Source organism: Lepus europaeus, chromosome 2 (genome assembly GCF_033115175.1).
Source record: "Lepus europaeus isolate LE1 chromosome 2, mLepTim1.pri, whole genome shotgun sequence".
NCBI classification, from domain to species: Eukaryota; Metazoa; Chordata; class Mammalia; order Lagomorpha; family Leporidae; genus Lepus; species Lepus europaeus.
This window is the reverse complement of record NC_084828.1, coordinates 124,466,988-124,492,134: the sequence shown is the minus strand read 5'-3', so window position 1 is coordinate 124,492,134 and position 25,147 is coordinate 124,466,988. Positions and strand designations below refer to the sequence as shown.

Below are 25,147 nucleotides of genomic sequence, written 5' to 3'. Positions count from 1 at the left end.
CTCTCTATCAGGGCTTTCCTCTCCACTTTGGTGGCTACATGCAAATCTGCCAATTTCTCACTTGCGGAAGGGTTCTCTGTGGCCAAGAGGGGCCCAGAGCCTAGCTTCCGTCCATCGCATCCCAGCTGCATTACTTCCTAGCTGGGTATGCCTCAGTTCCCTGTGTGCACAACAGGAATACCGATAGAGAACCTGTAAGATTATCGTGATAACATGTGAAGAGTTTAGAATATTGCCAGGCACATTCGAGGTGCTGTGTACGTGTTAACTGTTTGGCTTTTTCATGCCCCAGAAGACATAGATCCTTAATGCTAATGTGAGGAGGCATCACAAAATGTGGCATCGAGATACACAAACGTTTCCAAGGGAAAGGACCCGGCTGAACCTGGGTTCTGTGCCCGATTAGAAGCCAGTGCTCTTTGCCGTTACTGACCCCTTCCTACCACCATTGGCCTCACAGCCAGCTGGGGAGGGCATTTGTGTGTGGTACGGTAGTGGTGCTGAGCTGGGTCAGCCAGACAGCAAACATGAGCCAACCTCAGGCTGCCGAGTCATTGTTACGCAAAGATTTGTAAAGAAAACCATGATTACTGTCTTAAGGCAAATGTTTTATTGCCGCAGCCGTATAGAACAGGAAGCTTGCATAAGTTTTTATGATGGAAACAAAGCTGTGGAGGATCATTTGTTCCGTGGCCCGTGTCACAGAAGCACCGTATTTCCACAGCACAGCATTCTCATGGAGGAAATCAGGGGAAACGGACACCTTTGGGTGGGGCTGAGAGCAGCCTCAGACACGGACAGGAGAACCCCAATGGAGAATAAAGGCGCCAGGCACCGAGGACCATCTGAGACAGTGAACTAGGCAGAAGGAAAAGAGCTTGGGGTGCCCCGGGGAGACAGGCTGGCCGCCTCTGTAGTGGCTCCTGCAGTGAGAGTGGCTCCATTTTTACAGACAAAGCATGCTAGCAGGGTGAGTGGCTTGTTCACCACCAGAGAGCAGAGAAAATGACTACACTCCATCACGGCAAGTTTAAAAGATGGCTTCGTTTCTAAGATTTATTTATTTATTTAAAAGGTGAGATGACAGAAAGAGAGGGGGAAAGAGAGAGGGAGAAAAAGAGAGAGAGAGAGCGCTCTTCTGCCTGCTGGTTCACTCCCCCAAATAGCCAAGCCATAGCCTGAAGCCAGGAACTCCATCTGGATCTCCCAGGTGGGTTGCCGGGGCCAAAATATTTGAGCCATCATCTGCCGCCTCCCCAGACACATTAGCAGGGAGCTGGATTGGGAGCAGAGAAGCCAGGACTCGAACCGCCGCTCTCTTATGGAACGCCAGCATCACAGGCTGTGCTGGCTTAAGCTGCTGTGCCACAATGCTGGCTCCAAAGATATGCTTTTTGGTCAGTTACCAGGTATCTGGCAACTCTGTGAGCATATAAATCAGCATAGCAGAGCCAGGATGTGTCCAGGGCTGCCAGGGTGCTGTATGGACTATAAGAGTAGAATCTTTAATATCATTAAGATGAAGATAGCATCTGCTTCCAGACCTCTGTGGCAAAAGCAGGAAGCCCGGCCAGTCCTACACGACCGAAGGAGCAATAAGGATCTCTTCCTGTTAGAGCACGAAGCTGGATTTGCCAGCTGAAAACCTCATTAGGGCAAATATGTTTTTCTCACTCTTATCTATCCTCTGCCAAGTTGCTTGCTTTATTCTTTCACCCGCAAGACAGAATTCCTTTCAGAATAAAGTTAAAAGCTAGTCCTAGGAAGCTCATACATAGAAAGGTATATAAATATAAAAAGCTTCAGACAAGAAAATAGAGTAAGAAACTGTGTGTCAAGATTCCACATCTGTCTCTCTGACCCACGAGAATGGCATTCACACAATTTAAGAGATCAGAAACGTAGACTTGTCAGGTATGTAAAATGCAGTGGCAGACCCTCCCAAGCCTAAGACTAACCGTTCACTGATAATGAGCTAGAAATATTAGGTGCCATGTAAGGGTTTAGCCAAGTGTATTTTTTAGTAACTCAAGGAATGTTTGAAAACTATTCACTAGTGAGTGTTTTATCTAATACATTTCTTTTTGACATGTTCGAAGTCTTATTTCTTCAGTTGATACAGATATTATTGATCATCTACGTGCTTTAAATAGCATAATCAAAAGAGTAGGCATAAAATACAAATGTGGATGAAGAGAAAGGGAAGAAGATATTTTGCTTCATTTTGTTTAGTATGGTAGTGGGGTTTAGAGTTAATTTTAGAGAGAAATTAGAAATCGGTTTCATTCACTTTCTTATCTTTGCAGCCTGGATTTCTTTAAACATAAAATGGAATATAATAATACCAGTTCATAGGACTGTGGTAAAATATAAATGCCATAATGCTAGGAAAACTTTCAGCAAAGAGCCCAGCACACAGTAGGTACTAAATAGAGTTAGTTCTCTCCATGGCCCTCTATTGCTGTGTGGCCCAAGCACAGTGGAAATGGTTGTCTCCAGCAACCATCTTGCTTTTTCAAGTACCCAGATTTTCATGTGGGTGATAACCCTTCCCCCAGACAGCCGACTGGTCCAGTGGAAGACCAGCTGCCTTTCTCCTTGTCAGTCTTTCCTTGCTGGTTCCAGGGTAGAATCTGGGTTGTAAGCCAATCAGCCTAATTTTTTCCCCTTGATCAGAGTCATTGGTTCATGCGACTGAAGCAACTCCATGGGAGTGAATCTGGGAGCCTTGTTTGGGCTGGTCAGAAGGAGGGGCCTGCTGTGTGCAGCCACAGATGCCATTGACAGCGACACTAATGTGCAAAGGTAGCCAGCCCGGGGGTCGCAGAGCAGGGCATCAGGGACAAGCGTGGTCCTCAGTGACATGTCGGGACAACCAGCGACAAGAGCTGATAAATCGCTTCTAGAATTTAAGCACTTTTGATTATCAATAACTTACTCCATTCACACACATAAACACACACACACACACACACCGAATGATACACTAAGAAATTAGAGACATCCTTGTTTCTCAGAAGAAAAACTCATTGCTCAAGAGGATGGTAAAATGAAAAGCCAGTAAGTCTTTAAGATACCATCTTTAGACAGTTCTAAATATATAAATGAGTTAAATGAGGGCTATGGATAGCTTCCCTCATATCTTTCTAAATGTTGCTGATGAGTTGTTATTATCTAGACCAGAATTATCTTCTATTATAATTATTTCAAATATATCAGAAGTTTCATTTAACTATTCTAAAGTTCAAATAAATTGGCTCTATTAAACATACACACTAGTTTAATTTCCTTATTATTTCTGCAAATATTTTGTAGATTATTCATTCTGGTTCATTTATTAGAAAAGAACAGGTTACTTAAATTTACATGCTCATGGAAATATCATCATCTATGGCAGTGATAAGCAACTGGTAACACCTGCTTAGAGAACTTTTTAGGTCAAAAATACCTTGGCCGTGTTCTATCATAGAATTTGAGGTACCACATACTGGCATGGACCAATGCAGCTGACTCCCCCATAGAGGTACGCTGGCCTTCTGACCTGGCAAATGTGATCCAGTGGGTGTTTACATCCCTACTACAGGCTGTTGACATTCTCACCTCCACTTCTGATCTCTAAAGTACATAGAGTGGTTCTCAACACAGAACACCGGTGTGACAGGGGGATGTTGTTAATGAATGAACTTGCCAGTCAACTCCCACTCCCCTCCCCAGGAAAGTGCCATTTATAATATCCTTTTTAAAAATATCGCAGAACAGAAATTTTTAAAAATATTTTTAATGTGCAAATATTATGTGGAGAAATTTATTAAACTTTCCTGAAGGACTTTATATGACTTGAACAAATGGTCTTTACCTGAAATCCATGGACAGAAACACTCAATCTGTTTAAGCTTCCAATTTTTGCTAAAATCTATTTCAACCAAAATCCATCCCAGTTTCTAAAATAACTTGATAAGCCAATTAGAAAATCACTAAGGAATCTATAGGATGAAGAAGAACTGAAATGACTCCTGAAAAGACAGAGAAGGAAGCACGTGCCCTGTCAGATATCAGCAGGAAGCCTCAGAAATTAAGAATAATACTGACATAGGAGAAACCAGTAGCAAAATATAGTAGAGACTCCAGGACAGAAACCTACATTGATGAAACCTGGACACAGGACAAAGGAGTCCAGAAGATAAGTGGGAAAACAAAGGACTGTTCAATGAATGGAATTGGGAAGAATGGCTCCTTCTTTTCCAGATAACATGGGACCTAAATGAAACAGATCCCTATCTGATATCACACACACACTAAAAAATAATCCAAGATGGATCAGAAACTTAAATGACAAGAGCAAAGCTTTAAAAGATTTTAGTAGAAAGAAAGCAAATACCTTTTCAAAATATAACATCTTTATCAATCGGGGAGGACCACTGTTCAAACTCTAAACTTCCATCTTTACAGACTCTCTTCAGTAAAATTGCCAAAGAAAGCCCCAGGACACTAACTTACAGCACAGTGTCCCACAGCCCACTGATGATATAACAGATGAGGATATAAGTCAGGTGTCTTGGAAAATTGCACAACCCTGGAATTTCAGCTCACATAGGTTTGTTTGTTTAAATTTGTTTATTCATTGCTCTTTCTACAGACAAAACTGAAAGGAGTAGATTTACATACCCTCACCTTAGTGTTTTTAGATCCACTGGAATTCATTCTACTATTCACAAATTCTACAGAATTTGACATACACAACAACAGCATGGAACTCTGTATCATAGATTTTGCTACCTCACTTTGAACAGGACACAAATTGTTTAGTTACTAACAGTTAGTATGAACCAACCACAGGAAGTCCGAATTTTAGTATTTTTGAATCACTAGGTTTTAGTAGGAGATGGGGATGGGGGCACCCTATTTAGACTATGTGGAAGGCCAAGGTGCAATTTAGCATGCATATTGTACTTAACGACTTCTTGGAGCATGTCTGCAGGCAGTGGTGTGTCTGGTGAGAAGCTAGAAACACCGGAGGTGGTGATAAGAGGATTACAGGGAAATGAGGAGAGCGGAAGCCTGGAAGCCCTGCCATGCCTTGGGCAAACCGCTTGACTCCTCTTATCTACACGCAGGATGAGCAAGTCACCCGCTTGCTAGGACTGAAGCACGGAGGTCTGATGGAGGAAGAAATCATAGTGCAAGTCCACAGCATCACAGAGCCTCTTTCTGTAGGGAGAGCTGGACAAAGAACAAGCCAAGTGCCCAGGACAGCCGGTGTCTGTCTGTCCCTGAGAAGTCCCAGCAGGGTCAGGCTCTTGCTTCAGGGAGCTCTTCTTACTTGAAAATCCCACGACTGAAATTTTTAGGTTCTGGACTTTTATTTAGTTTGAAATTAGTGAGATGGCATTGGTACATGCCACCTTGATGGGATTGAATTGGAGTCCCCAGGCACGTTTCTAACTCTACCACTTGGGGCAAGTCTGACTGAGCATGTGCCAAACTGTACATCTCCTCCCTCTCTTATTCCCATTCTTATATTTAACAGGAATCACTTTTCAGTTAAATTTAAACACCTAAGAATAATTGTGTGTTAATTACAGAGTTCAACCAATAGTATTAAGTAGAACAAAAAAAAAAAATACTAAAAGGGATAAAGTATTAAGTTGTTCCTCGACAGTAGGACAAGGGCTGATCAAGTCACTGTTTCTCATAGTGTCCATTTCACTTCAATAGGTTTCCTTTTTCCTGCTCGGTTAGTTGTCACCGATCAGAGAGAACATATGATATTTGTCCCTTTGGGACTGGCTTATTTCACTCAGCATGATGTTTTCCAGATTCCTCCATTTTGGTGCAAATGACTGGATTTCATTGTTTTTTACTGCTGTAGAGTATTCAATAGAGTACATGTCCCATAATTTCTTTATCCAGTCTACTGTTGATGGGCATTTACGCTGATTCCAGGTCTTAGCTATTGTGAATTGAGCTGCAATAAACATTAAGGTGTAGACAGCTTTTTTGTTTGCCAATTTAATTTCCTTTGGGTAAATTCCAAGGAGTGGAATGGCTGGGTTGTATGGTAGGGTTATATTCAGGTTTCTGAGGAATCTCCAGACTGACTTCCATAGTGGCTTTACCAGTTTGCATTCCCACCAACAGTGGGTTAGTGTTCCTTTTTCCCCACATCCTCACCAGCATCTGTTGTTGGTAGATTTCTGTATGTGAGCCATTCTAAGTGGGGTGAGGTGAAACCTCATTATGTTTTTGATTTGCATTTCCCTGATTGCTAGTGATCTTGAACATTTTTTTATGTGTCTGTTGGCCATTTGGATTTCCTCTTTTGAAAAATGTCTATTGAGGTCCTTGGCCCATCTCTTAAGTGGGTTGTTCGTTTTGTTGTAGAGTTTCTTGATCTCTTTGTAGATTCTGGTTATTAATCCTTTATCTGTTGCATAGTTTGCAAATATTTTTTCCCATTCTGTTGGTTGCCTCTTCACTTTCCTGACTGTTTCTTTTGCAGTACAGAAACTTCTCAATTTGATGTAATCCCAATTGTTAATTTTGGCTTTGACTGCCTATGCCTCCAGGGTATTTTCCAAGAAGTCTTTGCCTGTGCCTATATCTTGCAGGGTTTCTCCAGTGTTCTCTAATAATTTGATGGTGTTGGGTCATAGATTTAGATCTTTAATCCATGTTGAGTGGATTTTTGTGTAAGGTGTGAGGTAGGGGTCTTGCTTCATGCTTCTACCATCTCACTAGTCAAAGTGATCAGTTTCAGTTCATAATTGATCATAATGATAGGATTAAGAGTCAAAGAGATAACACAAACAAGACTAGTGTCTGCTAATACTAACTGATAGAATTAAAAAGGAGAGAATGATCCAACATGGGAAGCGGGATACAGAGCAGACCCATAGAATGGCAGATGTCCTAAACTGCACTCTGGCCTCAGAATCAGCCCTTAAGGCATTTGGATCTGGCTAAAAAGCCTATGAGAGTATTTCAGGCATGGAAAGCCAAGACACTGTGGTGAAAAAAAAAAAACCCTAAATGAAAGATCTCTGCAAGTGAGATCCCAGCAAAAAGAACGGGCCATCAAAGAAGGAGGTACCATTCTCTGAAGGGAGGAGAGAACTTCCACTTTGACTATGACCTTGTCTAAATAAGATAGGAGTTGGCAAACTCAAAAGGCCTCCATAGGCTTGGCAACTCATGACAAGAGCCTCGGGTGATTACTGACACCATAAACAAGAGTGTCAATTGTTAAATCAACAATAGGAGTCACTGTGCACTTTCTCCCCATGTAGGATCTCCATCCTTAATGTGTTGTACTATGTGAATTAATGGCATAACTAGTACTCAAATAGTACTTTATACTTTGTGATTCTGTGTGGGTGCAAACTGTTGAAATCTTTACTTAGTATGTACTAAGTTGATCTTCTGTATATAAATATAGTTGAAAATTAATCTTGATGTGAATGGGATGGGAGAGGGAGCGGGAGATGGGAGGGTTGCAGGTGGGAGGGAAGTTATGGGGGGGGGGGGAGCCACTGTAATCCAAAAGCTGTACTTTGGAAATTTATGATTATTAAATAAATGTTAAAAAAAAAAAAAAAGAAATTAGGTGAGGGAGGGCAGGAACCCAGAAGTGGGAGATAAGAATATAGGTTGAAGATCCCTAATCGGAAAATTTAAAATCCATTTTCCCCCAAGTTTCTTATATAAATTCCACAAGCGGGAAAGGAAGTTGTTTTAGCACCCATCAGCATCCAAGTTCAGAAGCATAATAAAGGGTGGCCAGCAATGGAGACTGGCACCTGTTGATAAGGTCAGAGAGCATGGCACCACCTTAAGCTGGAGTGCAGGCTGCTCCCCTCTCCCTGGCAAGCCCTCCAGGCTCTGAGACTTATTCTTCTGGAAGGCTTCACAGGGAGCGCCACAAGCAAATCCCACGGAGGACTTGCCCAGGATTGAAATAGCTTCCATGGCTTTCAGAAATGTGCATCCTCAAACTTAGCGCCCTCATTTGTTCCAAGGTGAGCCCTATCGACGTGCCAGAGCTCGAGACTCGTCTCTGAGAACACTTGTTCTACACAGAGGAAACTGCTAATCTGGGGAATAAAGAGAAGAGATAGGAAATAAAGAAACAAGGATCTCCCAGTGGACTTGGGTGCATTTACTCCTCAAAACATGGGAAACAATAATATCTAGCCATCTCTGGATGCCAAGTTGTTAAGGCTCATTTTTGCAATGTGGGTTATACAATGAGCTCTAACCTAGGAGGACTATTAGTATTTGCAAAAATAATACACAAGACAAACGTTACGTTATGGTGCTGCTGCTGCCACCGAAGCTGCACTTTGAGATTGGTGATATGGACAAGTGCAATGGTTCTAAACCTTGGCTGCATGCTAGAACCATCTACAATGAGTTTTTTGTGGTGTTTTTTTTGTTTTTGTTTTTTGTTTTTTGTTTTTGTTTTTGTTTTTGTTTTTTTTTGACAGATAGAGTTAGACAGTGAGAGAGAAAATGCAATGAGTTTTTAAAATACTGATGCCAGAGTCTCGCCTCCAGAGATTCCAGTGTAATAGTAACTCAGTGGAGCTTGAACACTGGGAGTTTGTAAAAATCCCACAGGTGTTTGTAGCATGCAGTCAAGGGCTGAGAACCCCTGAGGCTGAGCCTTCTGCAAAGGTGGCAAGCAGTCTGGGCAGGGGGTCAGGGTCAGCCTGCGTTATCAGCTCTCATCACGTTCACCTGTTCCCAGAGCCAGGTGAATGCCATGCGCGGGGTGATCTTTCTAACATCCCACTCCCCTGCCCACCTGGGAATCAATGCTCTGCCTAGGGTGTGATTAAGTTTCCATGACATTGGTGTGAAAACAGCAGTAGCCATAGCAGCTAATCTTTCTTTCTCCTATGCTGCCCTCTAGCGCTGCCCTTCCATGTCAGAATCATGTAAGAACCCAGCTCATTCATCCATCCCCACTTTCTTCTTAGCCGCACAAATTGGGGGAGTTTTCTCTGAAATTAATGACAACATGAACTAACTCAGCATACATTAAGTTCATCTTAATTCGTGGCAACCTGAACCACAAACTGTGGCCTCTGTTCTCTCGCCATCTCTCCCTGCTTTCTGTGCTGCCGCCCCCGTCAAGAATAAGAACCCCTGGAGTTCTTTCCCTGCTCCTCCAAGTCCTGCTCTTCATAGTCAAACAAACAAAGTCAGCGAGAAAGAAATGGCCGGCCATGAAAGGCCCAGGGTCCTGGCGCACCTTGTAGAGCTGTCCTCACCTTGTCCGTGCTCCCACACCCAACAGGAGCTCCCATGCCTGCCTATGCTGAGTTGTGCAAGCCTCTCTCCGGGCCCTCATCACGACAGAAGGGTCCTTCCCACCACGTGGAATTTGGCCCCTCCTCCATCTCACTCGGTCAGTTCTCCCTCCCTCCCTTCTCAATCCTTGTTCCACACCACTCCCTTTTTCTGAATCATTCTCAATGGCAGCCAGGCTTACTCTTTTTTTTTTTTTTTTTTTTTTTTAGTTCTATTTATTTACTTGAATGGCAGCATTTTAGAGAGAGTCTTCCATCCGCTGGTTCACTCCCCAAATGACCACAACAACTGAAGCTGAGCTGATCCAAAGCCAGGTGCCAGGAGCTTCTTCTGGGTCACCCATGTGGGTACAGGGGCCCAAGCACTTGGGCCATCTTCCACTGCTTTCCCAGGGTATCAGCAGGAAGCAGCTGGGGCTCATATGGGATGCCAGCACCGCAGGTGGCAACCAGCCTCAGGCTTACTTTAAAGTAAAACTCTCCTTTGACACAGATAGCCTTCAGCATTTCCCTGTTGCTCTTCTTAGTCACTTGCAAACTTGTTGAAATTTGTGTCATGGGGCCAGCGCTGTGGCGTAGTAGGTTATACCTCTGCATGCGGTTCTGGTATCCCTTATGGCACTGGTTCGTATCCCAGCAGCTCCTTTTCTGATCCAGGGAAAAGCCTGGGAAAGCAATGAAAGATAGCCCAAGTGCTTGGGTCCCTGCACCCACACGGGTGACCCAGAAGAAGTTCCTGGCTCCTGGCTTTGGATCAGCCCAGCTCCAGGCATTGCAGCCATTTGGGGAATGAACCAGTGAATGAAAGACCTTTCTCTCTGTCTCTCCTTCTCTCTGTTTCTCCTTCTCTCTGTCTGTAACTCTGCCTCTCAAATAAATAAATAAATCTTAAAAAGAAAGCAAAGCAAAGCAGAGAAGAGAAAAAATGATTGGGGCCAGCGCTGTGGTGCAGCAGGTTAAAGCCCTGGCCTGAAGTGCCAGCACCCCACATGGGTGCCGGTTCAAGACCCGGCTGCTCCATTTCCAATCCAGCTTTCTGCTATGGCCTTGGAAAGCAGTAGAAGATGGCCCAAGTGCTTGGGCCCCTGCACCCATATGAGAGACCCAGAGGAAGCTCCTGGCTTCTGGCTTTGGATCGGCACAGCTTTAGCCGTTGCAGCCAAGTGGGGAGTGAACCAGTGGATGGAAAACCTCTCTTTCTCTCTCTCTCTCTGCCTCTCCTCTCTCTTTCTTTATAAAAATAAAAAGTTGTCTCCCCAGCTCCCCAGGGTGCCTCTAAATCTCCTGGGGTGGTAGGAGGGACTTTCTTCTGTAGCCCCAGCCTGGCCTTGGTGGCCTCACACCAGACACTGAAACTACTGGTACAGCCGGCAGCCGCCTGCCTCCTTTGTGCGTGCTTCTGCGTGGAGTGTTGGCTGTGGTGCACAGTGTTCACACAGCTCCCTCCTGGAGCACCTGCTTTGGTTGGGAAGCATCCCTCATCCCACCCTGGCTTCCTCCCTGCACCTCTGCCTGCTGATTACCCAGGGTCACCTTCTCAACCTCTGGGCTGGCATTCCAACTTCCCTTAGGTAGACTTTCCTTGGGCAGTCGTAATCCACTTCCATGACTGTCTACACAACCCAGAAGACAGGTTAACTCAAAAATACACCGCCTCCAGCCTGGATGGCTCGGCGTCTCGTCTGCCCAGCTACCTCGACTCAGCATTTTCCTTTTAGTCTCTCACAGGCATCTCCACTTTGGCCATGCCCAAAGATCCAAACCTGTTCTTCCCTCATCTCTGTGCGTGGCCAGGTTGCTGGGTGACGGCCTCCATTTCTCCCTTGCCCTTTCTCACTACACGTACTCCATCTGCAAGTCCTGTGGGTTCGACCTCCAACTCTATTTTGAATCCATGCATGTCTATTTTACTACCACCACCCTATTCCAAGCCGTCCCCACCTCCGGCCTGAGTACGGTAAGGCTCTCCTAAGACTCTTGCGTGCCCTGCTATCTCCCTCTACTACCGATCCTCCAGGGCACAGGCCTAGAGTGTTCTCAGCTGTGAGGTACAGTGAGAGCATGTATCATTCTCCTACTTTTTTTAAAAAAAGATTCATTTTATTTATTTGAAAGACAGAGTTACAGAAAGAGGTAGTGACACACAGAGAGAGAGGTCTTCCATCTACTGGTTCACTCCCTAGATGGCCACAACGGCTGGAGCTGTGCCGATCCAAAGCCAGGAGCCAGGAGCTTCCTCCAGGTCTTTCACAGGGATGCAGGGGCCCAAGCACTTGGGCCACCTTCTACCACTTTCCCAGGCCACAGCAGAGAGCTGGATCGGAAGTGCAGCAGCCAAGACTAGAACCAGTGCCCATATGGGATGCCAGCGCTTCAGGCCAGGGCTTTAACCTGCTGTACCACAGCGCCAGCCCCTCATTCTCCTACCTTAAAAAATGTGAATAGCCCCCAATAAACTGTGAATCACATACAAGTAACACAGTTCGCCCTCTGCCAAACTCATCTCGTTTCCTGTTGCTCCTTACTGGACCCCTTCCGACGGCTTACTTGCAACCACTGGCACTGGCCGTGTCTTGTCGCCTCCTGAGCAGGTGCTCTTCCATCTACCTTCAGTGCTGCCCCCCTGGTCTTCGCTTGGCTGGCTCCTTTTCATTTAACCACTGCTCCTAGATGAGGCCTTCCTTGCTCTGACTAAATAGATCTTCCCTTTCGTTCCCTACCTCAGCCCCATTTGTTTTCTTTAGAACACTTCACATCTTGTGATTACTTACTTGTTTGCTTCTCCCTCTTTGCCACTCAACTCTAAACACTGAGTCCAGGAACTTCGAGTCCGTTTTACTCAGAGATGGGCCCAGCACCTGGCACAGTGCCTGGAAAATATTAGGGCTTTTAATGCATGTGTGAATAAGTGCATGAGTGTACAGGAAGAGTCACAACCATTCCACGGTGACTGTGCTTGTCAAGGCCTCCAGTAACTCCCACGTGGCTCAGCCACCTGACGGGGTTCTGAGCTCATCTGATTGGAGTGCAGACAGAGGCAGGCAGAGTCAAGGCTCAGTCTGTTCTCCGTTAACCTCTTCAGTGTTCAACAACATGTTTGATTCTCCCACTGCATCTCCAGCTTCCACAACAGCATACCCCTACTAAACGCTGCTGACTGGCTGGGCTCCCCAGGTCTGAACGAGACTGGATAGGAGGGGACGGGGTGCTGCTGTGACGGTAGAGATGTCCAAAGGGAGAATATGCTAGAAGCACAGATTCACATAATGGTTTTTTACTTCCACTCGTCTCCATTTGTGTAATAAAAGAGAAGAAAATACAGTTTCTTATAATTTCTTCATCAGATTTGGGGTTTTTTTTTTTTTTTTTAAGATTTATTTATTCAGAAAGGCAGAGTTACACAGAGAAAGGGAGAGAAAGAGAGAGATCTTCCAGCTGCTGGTTTACTCTCCAAATGTCTGCAATGACTAGGGCTGGGCCCGGCCAAAGCCAGCAGCCATAAGGATGGCAGGGCACCCAGGCACTTGGGCCATCTTCCACTGCTATCCCAGGCTCGTTAATAGGGCACTGGATCCTAAGTAGAGCAGCTGGGATTCGAACCCATGCCCTTTGTGGGATGCCAGTGTCACAGGCAGTGACTTACAATGTGCCGTGAGGCAGGCTGCCAGATTTGTTTTATAACAGGAGAATGAATGTCATAGTTTTAATTGCTGAGTAATAATGTGATACTTGGGAGTCTTTCTCCAACAAAAATATTTTGCTTATAAACCAAATCCTACCTCTGTTGGACAGGCAGTGTGAATGGAAGCATTCCTGTCATCCAAACAAAGAAACCAAGGGTAATTTAAAATAGCTGATATAAGCCAAACAAGCAAAGGAGCTAAGACACTCCCACCGGCACCTCATTCCAAAGCCTGTCTCCTTCCAACTTAGACAGCGCTTGCTCATGAAAGTGAAAATAAGAACACGCCTACCCCAGATGTACTTTGAGGCACAGCTGTCACACCCTGGAAGGACAGTTAGCCTACTGCGACTACCGAGACAGAAAAGCCAGAGGCCTGGGACTCCTTGCAAATGTCAACAGCTGGCGTCCTGGGTGTCTGACCGACCTGCTTTGTAGAAGAAACCCAGCCTTGCCTGGGCATTTTCACTAACTTGGCTGTGAGGTTCTTCATGCTCTGTAGTCATGCTTGCTTCACATGTGGCTCTGCCAAGGGGACTAACTCGGCTCCACCCTTCTGGGGAAGGGATTTGCTTTCCTGTTTAGGAAATGTGATGTCAAGCTGAAAGAGGCCGATGAGCACACTGGGTGGAACCATCAGCGAGCCCCGGTGAAATCAATTACATGGGTGTCTTAGAACAAAATTGGGTTACAAGTGGTCAAGGACAGGGTGTGTCACCATGGGCTGTGAGCCACTGTGGCTTCAGCTGTTTGTTCAGCCTTTAATATGTTTATCTTTGTGCTAAACACATTGTTGTTGAGTCATCACTGTTAGACCGCCACTTGGTGTGAGGCCCAGCTCTGCAAATCCAATGTGCAAAGAAAGACAGGCCTTCAACCCCAGTGACCTTCCACTCTGCCAAGTCAAAACAAATGCTCCTCTCACTTCTTGGGACCTCAGGGTCTGGAAAAGGCTAATCATGTATCCTCTGATCAGGCCAGGACCTATCAAGCAACAAAAATTAAGGAAGAACTTTAATAGTCATTGTTTTAAATAACACGTAGTATTGGTGCCACAAACTGAAAATGGAATGCCAGTTTACTCAAAATGACCGTGCACCTCCAAACCCACAGTATTTCATGGTACATTTTTTATGTTGTCACTCATGTCAAAGAGATTCTACTGATCAAACGGATAATTGCGTTAAACATCTAAGCTTTGAGAAGAGGGGAAAAAACACCTAATTCTGAAAAGTAGAGAAACTCAAGAAATGTTATCTGCTTGGCCTTCCATAGAGATTGTTCGAGCCATGACACATGTGATAAACCAAGGCATGGCCATGTATTGGGGCACCTCACGGTGGAGTGCTATGGAGATCATGGTAAGTTACTTTCTACTTTGTTATTTCTATTTATTCACTTTTACTTCTTCAAAAGATCAAGAGACAGAAAAAGAGAGAATGCCACAAATTTCCCATCTACTAGTTCACTTCCCACATGCCCACAATACCCTGGGCTGGGCCAGGCCAAACCAGGAACCAGGAACACCATCTGGGTCTCCCACATGGTGTCAGGGACCTAACCATTTGAAACATCATGGGATGCAATCATTCCAAGTGGTGACTTAACAGTATTAAGAACTAGGCCAAACACCTGCCCCCAAAATTTCTATTTTTTTAAGATTTATTTATTTATTTATTTATTTGGAAGTCAGAGCCACAGAGAGAGAGAGAAGAAGACACACACACACACACACACACAGAGAGAGAGAGAGAGAGAGAGAGAGAAAGATCTTCCATCCACTAGTTCACTCACCAGATGGCTACAAGGGCCAGGGCTTGGCCAAATAGAAGCCAGGAGCTTCTTCTGGGTCTCCCACATGGGTGGCAGGGGTCCAAACACTTAGACCATCTTCTGTTGCTTTTCTCAGGCACATTAGCAGGGAGTTGTATCAGAAATGGAGCAGCAGGGACACGAGCCAGCATCCATACAGGATGCTGGCATTGTAGGTGGCAGCTTTACCCACTACGCCACAACACCGGTCCCCTAATTTCTATTTTTAAATAGCAATTGAGTATCTTTTGATTGTTCTCAGATATATGAATAAATAGCAAGATATTTTGCAAACTTGTCCCATAATGACTATGGAATTGGAATTCTGAGGTCAATTCCATCATTTTAGAGATGGACATTGGGACTGGAGCTGATCATCTCAGAAAACAACAGAGAGGACTTAGGTCTCTAATGGGAATCATGTTTTAGCACATTCTTTGGCAACAAGAGAGCAAAGTGAGTTTTACAGTTAATGAGATACAAGAACAGTATTCTAGTCTTCTCATAAAAACTATCATTTCACAATTATACTGTTTATAACATGCTAATTACAGATCACTTTTATATGTGCGTCATAGTTTTATTTCTTTAGGACTCTAAAAATAGTCAAACAACGTTTTCTTTATAATCATCTATAATTCACACTTTGACAGATTTGCCCTGGACTTTATTCGATACAGAAACCCTCCCAAAGAGTAAGGATTTCCCCTATTTGACATCGTTTTCAGTGAAACTGATGGCCACAACTTTGCTTATTATTTGGCATTCTTCATGTTTCTTGGCTTATATTGACTTCACCAAAATGAACATTTCACATGCATACAGATCCCAAGGAAGCCTATTTCACAACACTGAACATTCAGCTGCAATCTCGTTTCTCCCCAGGAAGCCTATTCCGTGGCAAGACAGTTCAACATGATCCCACCAGTCTGCGAACAAGCTGAGTATCACCTCTTCCAGAGAGAGAAGGTGGAGGTCCAGCTGCCAGAGCTCTACCACAAAATAGGTAACTGTCAAAATCAAATCCTCCAGGCAGCTTCAGCAGGGAACCAGCGACTCTGACATTCTTTCCTAAACGGCCCTAATTAACACAGAGATTGTCAGAACCATGCATTGCAGAAACAATAGCAGAATCGAATGTGCGTGTAGTTAGTCTACAGGATGTCAATGATGAGAGCCAAGCGCGGTTGTCGATCGTGACTGCCACACAAGCTGTACTCAGTGGGTGTTCAAAAGGCGAAGGGAAGAACCAATGAATAAACTCATTTTGCCCCAGCCCAGCATGCATCTTTGAGTAGACAATGGCTGTCTGTCCTAGAACTCACAGACACATACATCTATATGAGTCTCTCCAACTCTGTGCCCGGCACCGAGTTACCTGCATACGGGGAGTTCCAGAACCATGAGCAAGGCAGGCACACCACGTTTGTGTAGGTACAAGTCCTCTCTTCAACGAGAGGGAAAAACGTATGCACAACATATACATAAGAAACGTGGCATTAAGAAAACATGAATAAAGAAAAAAGGGGGAGAAATAAACAAGAGTAAACCACAATTTCAAGCTTTTTTCTCAGAAACAATTCGCCGAAATCCCTATCCTCCTAAGAAACAGAGGCTCACAGGAGCAAGATAACGCTGGGTAGGAAACAAAAAGATAAAAATCCAACAGTAATAATGCTTGTTACCATTACTACCCCTTATTGAGTGTTTTTTTAAAACATGTATTTTATTTATTTTGAAAGGCAGAGTTACAGAGAATGGGAGAGACAGAGAGAGAGGTCTTCCATCCATTAGTTCACTCCCCAAATGGCCACAATGGCCGGGGCTGGGCCAGGCAGAAGCCAGGAGCCAGGACCTTCTTGTAGGTTTCCCGCATGGATGCAGGGGCCCAAGCACTTGGGCCATCTTCCACTGCTTTCCCATGCAGAGAGCTGGATTGGAAGTGGAACAGCCGGGATTCGAACCAGTGCCCATATGGGATGTAGGCACCACAGGCTACGGTGGTTTAATCCACTATGCCATAGTGCCGGCCCCAGTTATTGAGTATTGACTATGTACTAGGCATTATGCTCCTCCTGCTGTATCCTGAACTATGTTGGGCACCAGATGCACAAAGCACTGACTTTTTGTGCAAGTAAAAGTACTTATCTCAGAGCATAAAAGATATGTGAACGTTGGGCATCCAAATATCATGGTAAGCCATATTTTGAGCGTGCTTACATGAGAGAGCTTCAAGAAGTTTGTGGAACTATTGAATTAAAAGATAATGCACATTTTCCATGTACCTTTTGAAGCCGTCTCCTGGTTAAAACTGACAGTACTTGCTTAATTGCTTCATAAAAGACTGGACTGCAGCGTGTAAGTCCTTACAGTTTTTTAAAAAGATTTATTTATTTAATTATTTATTTATTTGAAAGTCAGAGTTTCTCAGAGAGAAGGAGAGGCAGAGAGAGAGAGGTCTTCCATCTGCTGGTTCACTCCCCAGATGGCCACAATGGCCAGGAGCTGCGCTGATCTGAAGCCAGGAGCCAAGAGCTTCTTCTGGGTCTTCCACGTGGGTGTAGGAGCCCAAATATTTGGGCCATCTTCTACTGCTTTCTCAGGCCATAGCAGAGAGTTGGATCGGAAGTGGAGCAGCCAGGACTCAAACAGACGCCCGCATGGGATGCTAACACTGCAGGCAGTGGCTTTACCCGCTACGCCACAGCGGCAGCCCCAGTCCTTACATTTTAAAGTCAAGGCGTATACTGGCACTACCTCATCTCTCTGGCCAGCTTGTTCCTCAATCTAACCCAGATCTGTTTTCAACGCTCACGCACTTTTGATTCCAATCTACACGAGCAACTTGTTTCTTTGTTCTGTAGGGGTTGGTGCGATGACATGGTCTCCACTTGCCTGTGGAATCATCTCAGGAAAATATGGAAACGGGGTGCCTGAAAGTTCCCGGGCCTCACTGAAGGTACGGTCCTGGGCCTCTGGAAGAGTGGGAGCGGGAGCGGGGGAGGGAGGAAGATTGATGAGAACAGGCCGGCCGCAGCCCGGGGCTTCCCGGCTCAGGCAGGCCGCAGCCTTGGCCTGGCAGTGGCCTCTGGCAGGCTCTCCTGAACCTTCCGGAGATCTCTGCTCCTGGCCAGACATCAGTCAGTCCTTCATAATCTGCCTACGCAGAAAATTCTCCTCCTCTGGGAACCGGGGCGAAAGTGCACAATGACCTGCTAGGACTTGCAGGCTCAAGGCCCTCCATGGTTATTTGTCCTTAGGGTAAAGCCTTTCCTTCCTTGTTGGAAGCTGGCAAAATTGAAAAGCCCCTTTCTGTGTAAGAGGATCGACTTTTTTCCTTTTCTTGACAAAAGAAAATTCAAGCCGCAGAGGCTTAATCCACACGAGGCAAATGGTGGTAGCGCAAAGTACGCCCAGGTTGGCTTATTGTGTGTTGGGGGGCAGGGGTGAGAAGGGTGGGCCTCAGAAGACACACACAGGCAAAGCCTCTGCCCTGAGGTTCTGTGACCCATATTTGTAGGGATCAACTCTGGCTGTTCAGGCTCACAGCTTAAACTCCGCTCTGGAGCGGGAAGATTTTCAAGATCATAGAAACAAAAATGACCTCCACTCGAGACATTTTGACGGTTAAATCATTGGAGAGTACTCCAACCCTCTCTCCTTATTAATAACAAATGGCTGTTTTCAAAAACTTCAGAGAAATGTGTAATAACATTAGAATCGCACATTACTCTGTAATGGCAAGGGAGACAGGAGAGAGGCATTTTGAAAATTCAAACAAGCCACAGTTTTCTTAAGAGCAAGCACATGTCTGACCCAGTCCAAGCCGCCACTGGCACAAAGTTAGCGGGAGATCAGCTCGAGCGAAGCCTGAATGGCCAGCCCTTTCATCAGTGTGGCGGCACCTGCCGCGCTTCCCTAATTAGAACCTTCTCAGGGCGCTACATCTCTCTCTGTCCTTTGTACCTGAAGCAGTTGGGCTTTCACCCTTCTTGTTCTCTGAAATTATCCAGTGTAAACATCTCCTAGAGCATGGTGACATGATCCTGTTTCTAGTTTTGTATTAGCACAAAAAACAATTATCCCACAATATTAAATAAGGTCCTGGAAGTTGAAGATTGCTCTGGACCAAATCTAAGCAAATCGGCCAAGAAAAACTGAAAACATCTTAGGGAAGAAGGTATCAAAGAGGAAAGCAAGAAGGTAGTGAAGAAGGAAGGGATGAAGGAGAGAAAGCATTGAGAATTGGGGTTTTACTGAGCACTTACTATGTGCCAAGCACCATGCTAAGTGTTTTCATTCATCTCCATTTATCCTCACAAAGAGAAATGCATATAGAGGGTTTTCAATTTGTTGTACCAGTTGCTGCGCAACTTACAAATGGCATTGCACCCTAATAAGCACATGGTAAACTGAAAATATTTAAAGCTGAACATGCATTTAGTATTTTAAAGGTTAATTTATCTATTTATTTATTTATTTGAAAGGCATAGTAACAGAGAGGGAGAAGGAGAGAGACAGAAAGATCTCCCATCTGCTGGTTCACTCCCAAAATAGCTGCAAAAGCTAGGGCTGGACCAGGCCGAAGCCAGGAGCCAGGAACTGCACCTGGTCTGCCCCATGGCTGGAATGGGCCCAGTGATCTGGGCAGTTCTCTGCTGCTTTACCAAACAATTAGCAGAGAGTTGCACAGGAAACAGAGCAACAGCAACTCAAACCAGCACTCCAGTATGGGATGCCGACGTTGCAAACCCTGCCTTAACCCACCGCGTCACAACAGCAGCCCCAGAATATGCAGGTAACACACCCAACGTACTACACATCATGGCTTAGCTGAAGTGTGCTCAGGGCACTCACATTAGCCTAAAGCTTATTTTATACCAAAGCATTGACTGTCTCACATACTTTATTGAACGCCGTCCTGAGGAGGAAAAACTGAAGATTGTATGAGTACGCTTTCACATTGTCATAAAGTTGAAAAATCCCAAGTCAAACCATTATATGATGGGAACCATCTCTCAAAGTCAAAGTACTTCCATATATGCTGGGTGTTTGCTCTCAGACTCACCTGTGAGGGTAGACTTTTCCAGATGCAGCAACTGAAGCATGAAGACACGGACTAACAGTCCAAGACCATAAGCTCAAACAGATAAAGTTGGTATTAGAGACCAGGTTTCCTCACTCTAGGTTAATTGTCTCCCCCAAAGACATCTTAGTTTCCCTCAAACCCAGGTTTTTGTCTTTTTTTCTAAGATTGTATTTATTGATTTGAAAGAGTTACAGAGAGAGTGAGAGATGGAGAGATAAAGACAGAAATAGAGAGAGGGAGAGGGTGAGAGAGAAAGAGTAAGAGAGAGAGAGAGAGAGGAGAGACCCATCAGCTGGCTCACTCCCCAGAAGGGCAATATCCAAGGCTGGGCCAGGTGGAAGCCAGGAGCCAGGAGCTTCATCTGGCTCATCCCATGTATCAAACCCAGGTTATTAAAGGAGGAGGAAGTAGCTGCATTATATTTGCAGTGTCTGACTGTCTAAACTCCATCACTGTTTGGGAAAACCTTGCACACAGCTGAAAAAGTTTTCACCTTCAGGGTCCCCCCAGCAAAAGAGAAAGCAGGGAGTGGGAGAGGGAGATACAACATATTTGATGGAAAAAATATTTCTATTGGTGACTTTTATAAAGCCATCACGTATCTCCTGAAACACCCTTAACCGTAAACGTTAAGAGCTCTCTCCAGGTGAGAGGCAGCTGGTCACAGACCACGCTTCTTTCAGGCCCGGCACACTTTCCGGGTCTACACTGAGTGTTTTTGGAGTAATATATGTGCCCTTAGAAAAGCCACCTGATTCGATCTACGAAAGCCAAAAAATAAAACATGAAAGAAGCAAGTATCATGGGCAGTCTTAATGTTAAAAAATAATAATAAAGTGGCTGGCGCCGTGGCTTAACAGGCTAATTCTCCGCCTTGCGGTGCTGGCACACTGGGTTCTAGTCCCAGTTAGGGCGCCGGATTCTATCCCGGTTGCCCCCTTCCAGGCCAGCTCTCTGCTATGGCCCGGGAAGGCAGTGGAGGATGGCACAAGTGCTTGGGCCCTGCACCCGCATGGGAGACCAGGAGAAGCACCTGGCTTCTGGCTTCGGATCAGCGAGATGCGCCGGCCGCAGCGGCCATTGGAGGGTGAACCAACGGCAAAAAGGAAGACCTTTCTCTCTGTCTCTCTCTCTCACTGTCCACTCTGCCTGTCAAAAAAAAATAATTAAAAAATAAATAAATAAATAAATAAAGTAAACATAAATAGCTGGGCATGTAATAAGTTGGTAACTTCCCTAAGTTGGTAACTTCCATCATCCACGGTGTTTCACAGTGTTGTGATACCAATCAAATTAAGATGCCAATATTTTGTGTCTGTTCTAAGTGATGAATAGCAACTGAAGGATCAGTTAACCCAGTATGAAAATTAGCTGCCTAAGGCTCTTTTAAAAAATACTACTATGCGAACCGGTGCTGTGGCATAGCAACTAAAGCTGCCACCTGCAGTGCTGGGATCCCATATGGGCACCGGTTCGAATCCTGGCATCACTTCCGAGCCAGCTCTCTGCTGTGGCCTGGGAAAGCAACAGAATATAGCCCAAGTCCTTGGGCCCCTGCACTGGCATGGGAGATCTGGAAGAAGCTCCTAGCTCCTGGCTTCAGATCGGCACAGCTCCGGCCATTGCAGCCATCTGGGGAGTGAACCAGAGGATGGAAGACCTCTCTCTCCCTCTGTCTCTGCCTCTCTGTAACTCGGCCTCTCAAATAAATAAAAGTAAATTTTAAAATCTTAAACAGAAAAAAAGAAAAAAACATTAGGCCCACAGAGGATAAATCTAAAAAAAAAAAAAAAAAAAAAAAAGCTACTACTGCACAGGGGATTTTCTGGGTGGCCTCATCTTGCCCACACTCTAACAATGACTTCTAAATCTGTGTCATCGGGGCCTGTGTTGTGGCATAGTGGGTAAAGCCATCACCTGCAACACTGGCATTCCATATGGGTGCTGGTTTGTGTCCCAGTTGCTCCACTTCCAATCCAGCTCCCTGCTAGTGTGCCTGGGAAAGCAGCAGAAGATGGCCCAAGTGCTTGTGCCCCTGCACCCACGTGGGAGACCCAGGTGAAGCTCCTGGCTCCTGGCTTTGGCCTGGCCCAGTGGTGCCTGTTGTGGCCATCCGGGGAGTGAACTAACAGATGGAAGACCTCTCTCTTTCTGTATCTCTGTCTCTCCCCCTCTCTCTGACTTTCAAATAAATAAACAAAGCCGAAGGAAGGGAAGGAATCCACGTCATCGGCTGACTTCACTGCTGAGCTGCACACAAACACTTCCTCCAGTCTCTTAGAGATGTCCCGGTGGATGTCCCATGAGCATCAGTCATATCTAATGGAATCTGTCCTTAGCCCCAGAGCCTGCCCTTCCTTTTTGGTTAGCAGTCCCTCCTCCCATCTGTGAATTATCTTACTAAAAGATTAATGTGACCATATCATAATTCTGCTTAAAATCCTTTAAAGACTTCCCGCCCATTGCTTATGGAACAAAGTCCAATCTCCACAACAAAGCATTCAAGGAAATCCCCTTGGGATCTAAGTTGAGCCTATTCCCTAGCTTGTCTCTCCCCATATCTTACTCCACTTTCCACCAGGAAGCACTGTACTCTCCTATACTTCCCAGAAACACCCTTTTTTTCATCCTGATGTGGAACCCCTGCTCAGGCCAAAAGATAAAGCTTGGTTGTCTTCGCTTCTGTGAAGCCTGTCCAACTCTACAAAACTATATGCACCATTTTTATTTTCCCATAAATACTTCCTATAGAATGTTTTCATCTTAAGTGATAGAACTCAATTAAAGCATTTTTAAAAAAAATTTTTAAAGATTTTTATTTATTTATTTGAGAGACAGAGTAATAGAGAGAGGGAGAGACAGAAAAGTCTTCCCTCTGCTGGTTCATTCCCCAAATGGCCGCAACAGCCAGAGCTGGGCTGATCCAAAGCCAGGAACCAGGAGCGTCTTCCAGGTCTCCCACGAAGGTGCAGGGGCCCAAGCACTTGGGTCATTTTCTACTGCTTTCCTAGGCCACCAACAAAGAGCTGGATCAGAAGAGGAACAGCCAGGACACGATCCAGCACCCTTCTGGGATTCAAGCACTTCAGGCAGAAGCTTAGCCTACTACTAGCCACAGTGCCAACCCCCAATTTAAATTAATTTAGAGAAGAGGGACTCCATTAGGATGGAGTGGGGAGCAGGGGTGACTCCATCCATGGAGCTGAACATTACTGGGACTCTTCATCTCCTCTACTTAGTTCTCTGCCTGTGGCTATAATTTTCTTTTACTATGAGTGGACCTCCTTGTAGCCAAGAGCTGGAAATCTGGTGGTTGCAGCCTCCCATCCCTTAGAGTATGGAATGGGAGAGAAAAGAGATGCTTTATTTACTAGCTTCAGTCCAGGGAAGACTGGCCAAGGTCAAGTCATGTGCCAAGTGTGAGACCAGTGAGAGTGGGAAAAGTGCAGTACTAGGATCAGCTCAGGTCAGTTACCTGGCTGTTGGGGCACTCTCCCCAGGAAGACAGGGCAGGCATGGCTTGTGAGGGAAGGACTGCAAAGGGGACACTCTAGCTACCAAACACTTCTCAAGTTACTACGTAATGACTTGTGGCTATTTCTAGGATGGAAACATCTAGCTCATCTCAGAGCCTGGTACATAATAGGTACTCAATAAATATTTGTTGAACAAGTGCAGTGAGCCATAATAGAGGTTCAATCTGGTCTAAAGGCCAGGTGTGTAGCTTTTAAATAGTAATGAATAATGCTATAAAATTTATTGGAAGTTTTTCCCTGTTGTTAGCAAAATACCTTCTAGAAAAAATATAGATATAAATATGTGCCCTTCTGCTATCGGGAAATAAGGAGCCTGGAAGCCTAGTGAATCTAAGCTGGGAGAGAGGCAGTGGGGATGATCCAAGGTTTGCACGTGAAGAAACTAAGGATCTTGTATTGTGGTGTAATTTCAGGAGGAAATTGCTGAACTCCAGCATTTTATCTCGAGATTTCAACTCTGATAGCTGACTTTGTTGTTTCGGATCCAATGAGTTTGATATTTAAATAGAGGTCAGCAATGATCATGAATGTTTGATTTTTCTAGATAAGATCTAGACATGAAATGTGACCAGTTCTGTCAATGGTTCTTGTGTTCCCACCCAAGCTCCAGTCCAGGACTACCTGACAGCCTACAGGGGCTCGTAGACTGTTCCCACCCCAGTGTCATTCCCTAGGGAGCGATCTCAGCCTTGAGAGAGCAGACATTGGCTTTAAGGAAACGTAAAGAGTTCTGTGACACATATGAAAGAGCAAGCCCACCAGTCTATGAAGAAAAGCTTATACCATTGTTCCTTCGACAAACATGCACTGGGCGTCTGCTCAGCACCGGGCTCTGCTGGATGCTCAGCATACGGTGATGAAAGGACAGGCTCCACCCGCAAGGAGTAGCTCGGGGACCTCCTGGAGAGGCGGACACGTGAAAGGGGTGAGCAATGCGGAACCCACAAGCACTGTGGAGTGCCTCCCATAGGCTTGCCAGCAACTTGGCATGCACTGCGGGGAGACAGAGGCATCCGTGCTCAACCGGAAACTGAAGAGCTCTACTTTAAAAAAAAAAAAAGATTTATTTATTTTACTTGAAAGAGTTACACAAAGAGAGAAGGAGAGGCAAAGAGGGAGAGAGAGAGAGAGAGAGAGAGAGATGTCTTCCATCCATTGGTTCACTCCCCAATTGCCTGCAACAGCCGGAGCTGTGCCGATCCGAAGCCAGGAGCCAGGAGCTTCCTCCGGGTCTCCCACATGGGTGCAGGGGCCTAAGGACTTGGGCCATCTTCCACTGCTTTCCCAGGCCATAGCAGAGAGCTGGATTGGAAATGGGGCAGCCGGGTCTCGAACTGGCGTCCATATGGGATGCCAGCACTTCAGGTGGAGGCTTTACCCGCTCCGCCCCAGAGATCTACTTCTTTAACCCATGGAGCTCTGGTTTCTTGAACGCTCCCTCACTGCCGTACTTGCTTAGCCCCTCATCTGTGGCAGCCACAGGGTCAGGACTGGAGATGCCGACATGAACAAGCAACTATCCCTGCTTTCTACTTCCTCGGTTTAGAAACAAAGACCAACATCTAATCAGATCAAGCAGTGCAAGGGAGTAAGCCATACAATAGGGTGGGAAGAGAATTCATCTTTTGGTTTCTGGATTATTGCCTTGGCTAGCAAGCTGGGTTTATTATTGCACACAATGGCACCCGCCATTAACTCTTCCAGAAAACACTGGTTG

The 25,147-nt window shown here is 45.4% G+C and overlaps 1 protein-coding gene across 2 annotated transcripts in view; it reads left to right on the top strand.

The window, feature by feature from the left end:
• The window catches only part of KCNAB1 (potassium voltage-gated channel subfamily A regulatory beta subunit 1), a 409,535-nt gene that overhangs the window by 368,996 nt on the left and 15,392 nt on the right, over positions 1 to 25,147 (top strand). For both annotated transcript variants that reach the window (XM_062212631.1, XM_062212632.1), the window contains exons 9-11: positions 14,269 to 14,354; positions 15,691 to 15,811; positions 17,670 to 17,764. In XM_062212631.1, coding sequence (XP_062068615.1) covers positions 14,269 to 14,354; positions 15,691 to 15,811; positions 17,670 to 17,764 — 302 coding nt within the window. The remainder of the gene's footprint in view (positions 1 to 14,268; positions 14,355 to 15,690; positions 15,812 to 17,669; positions 17,765 to 25,147) is intronic.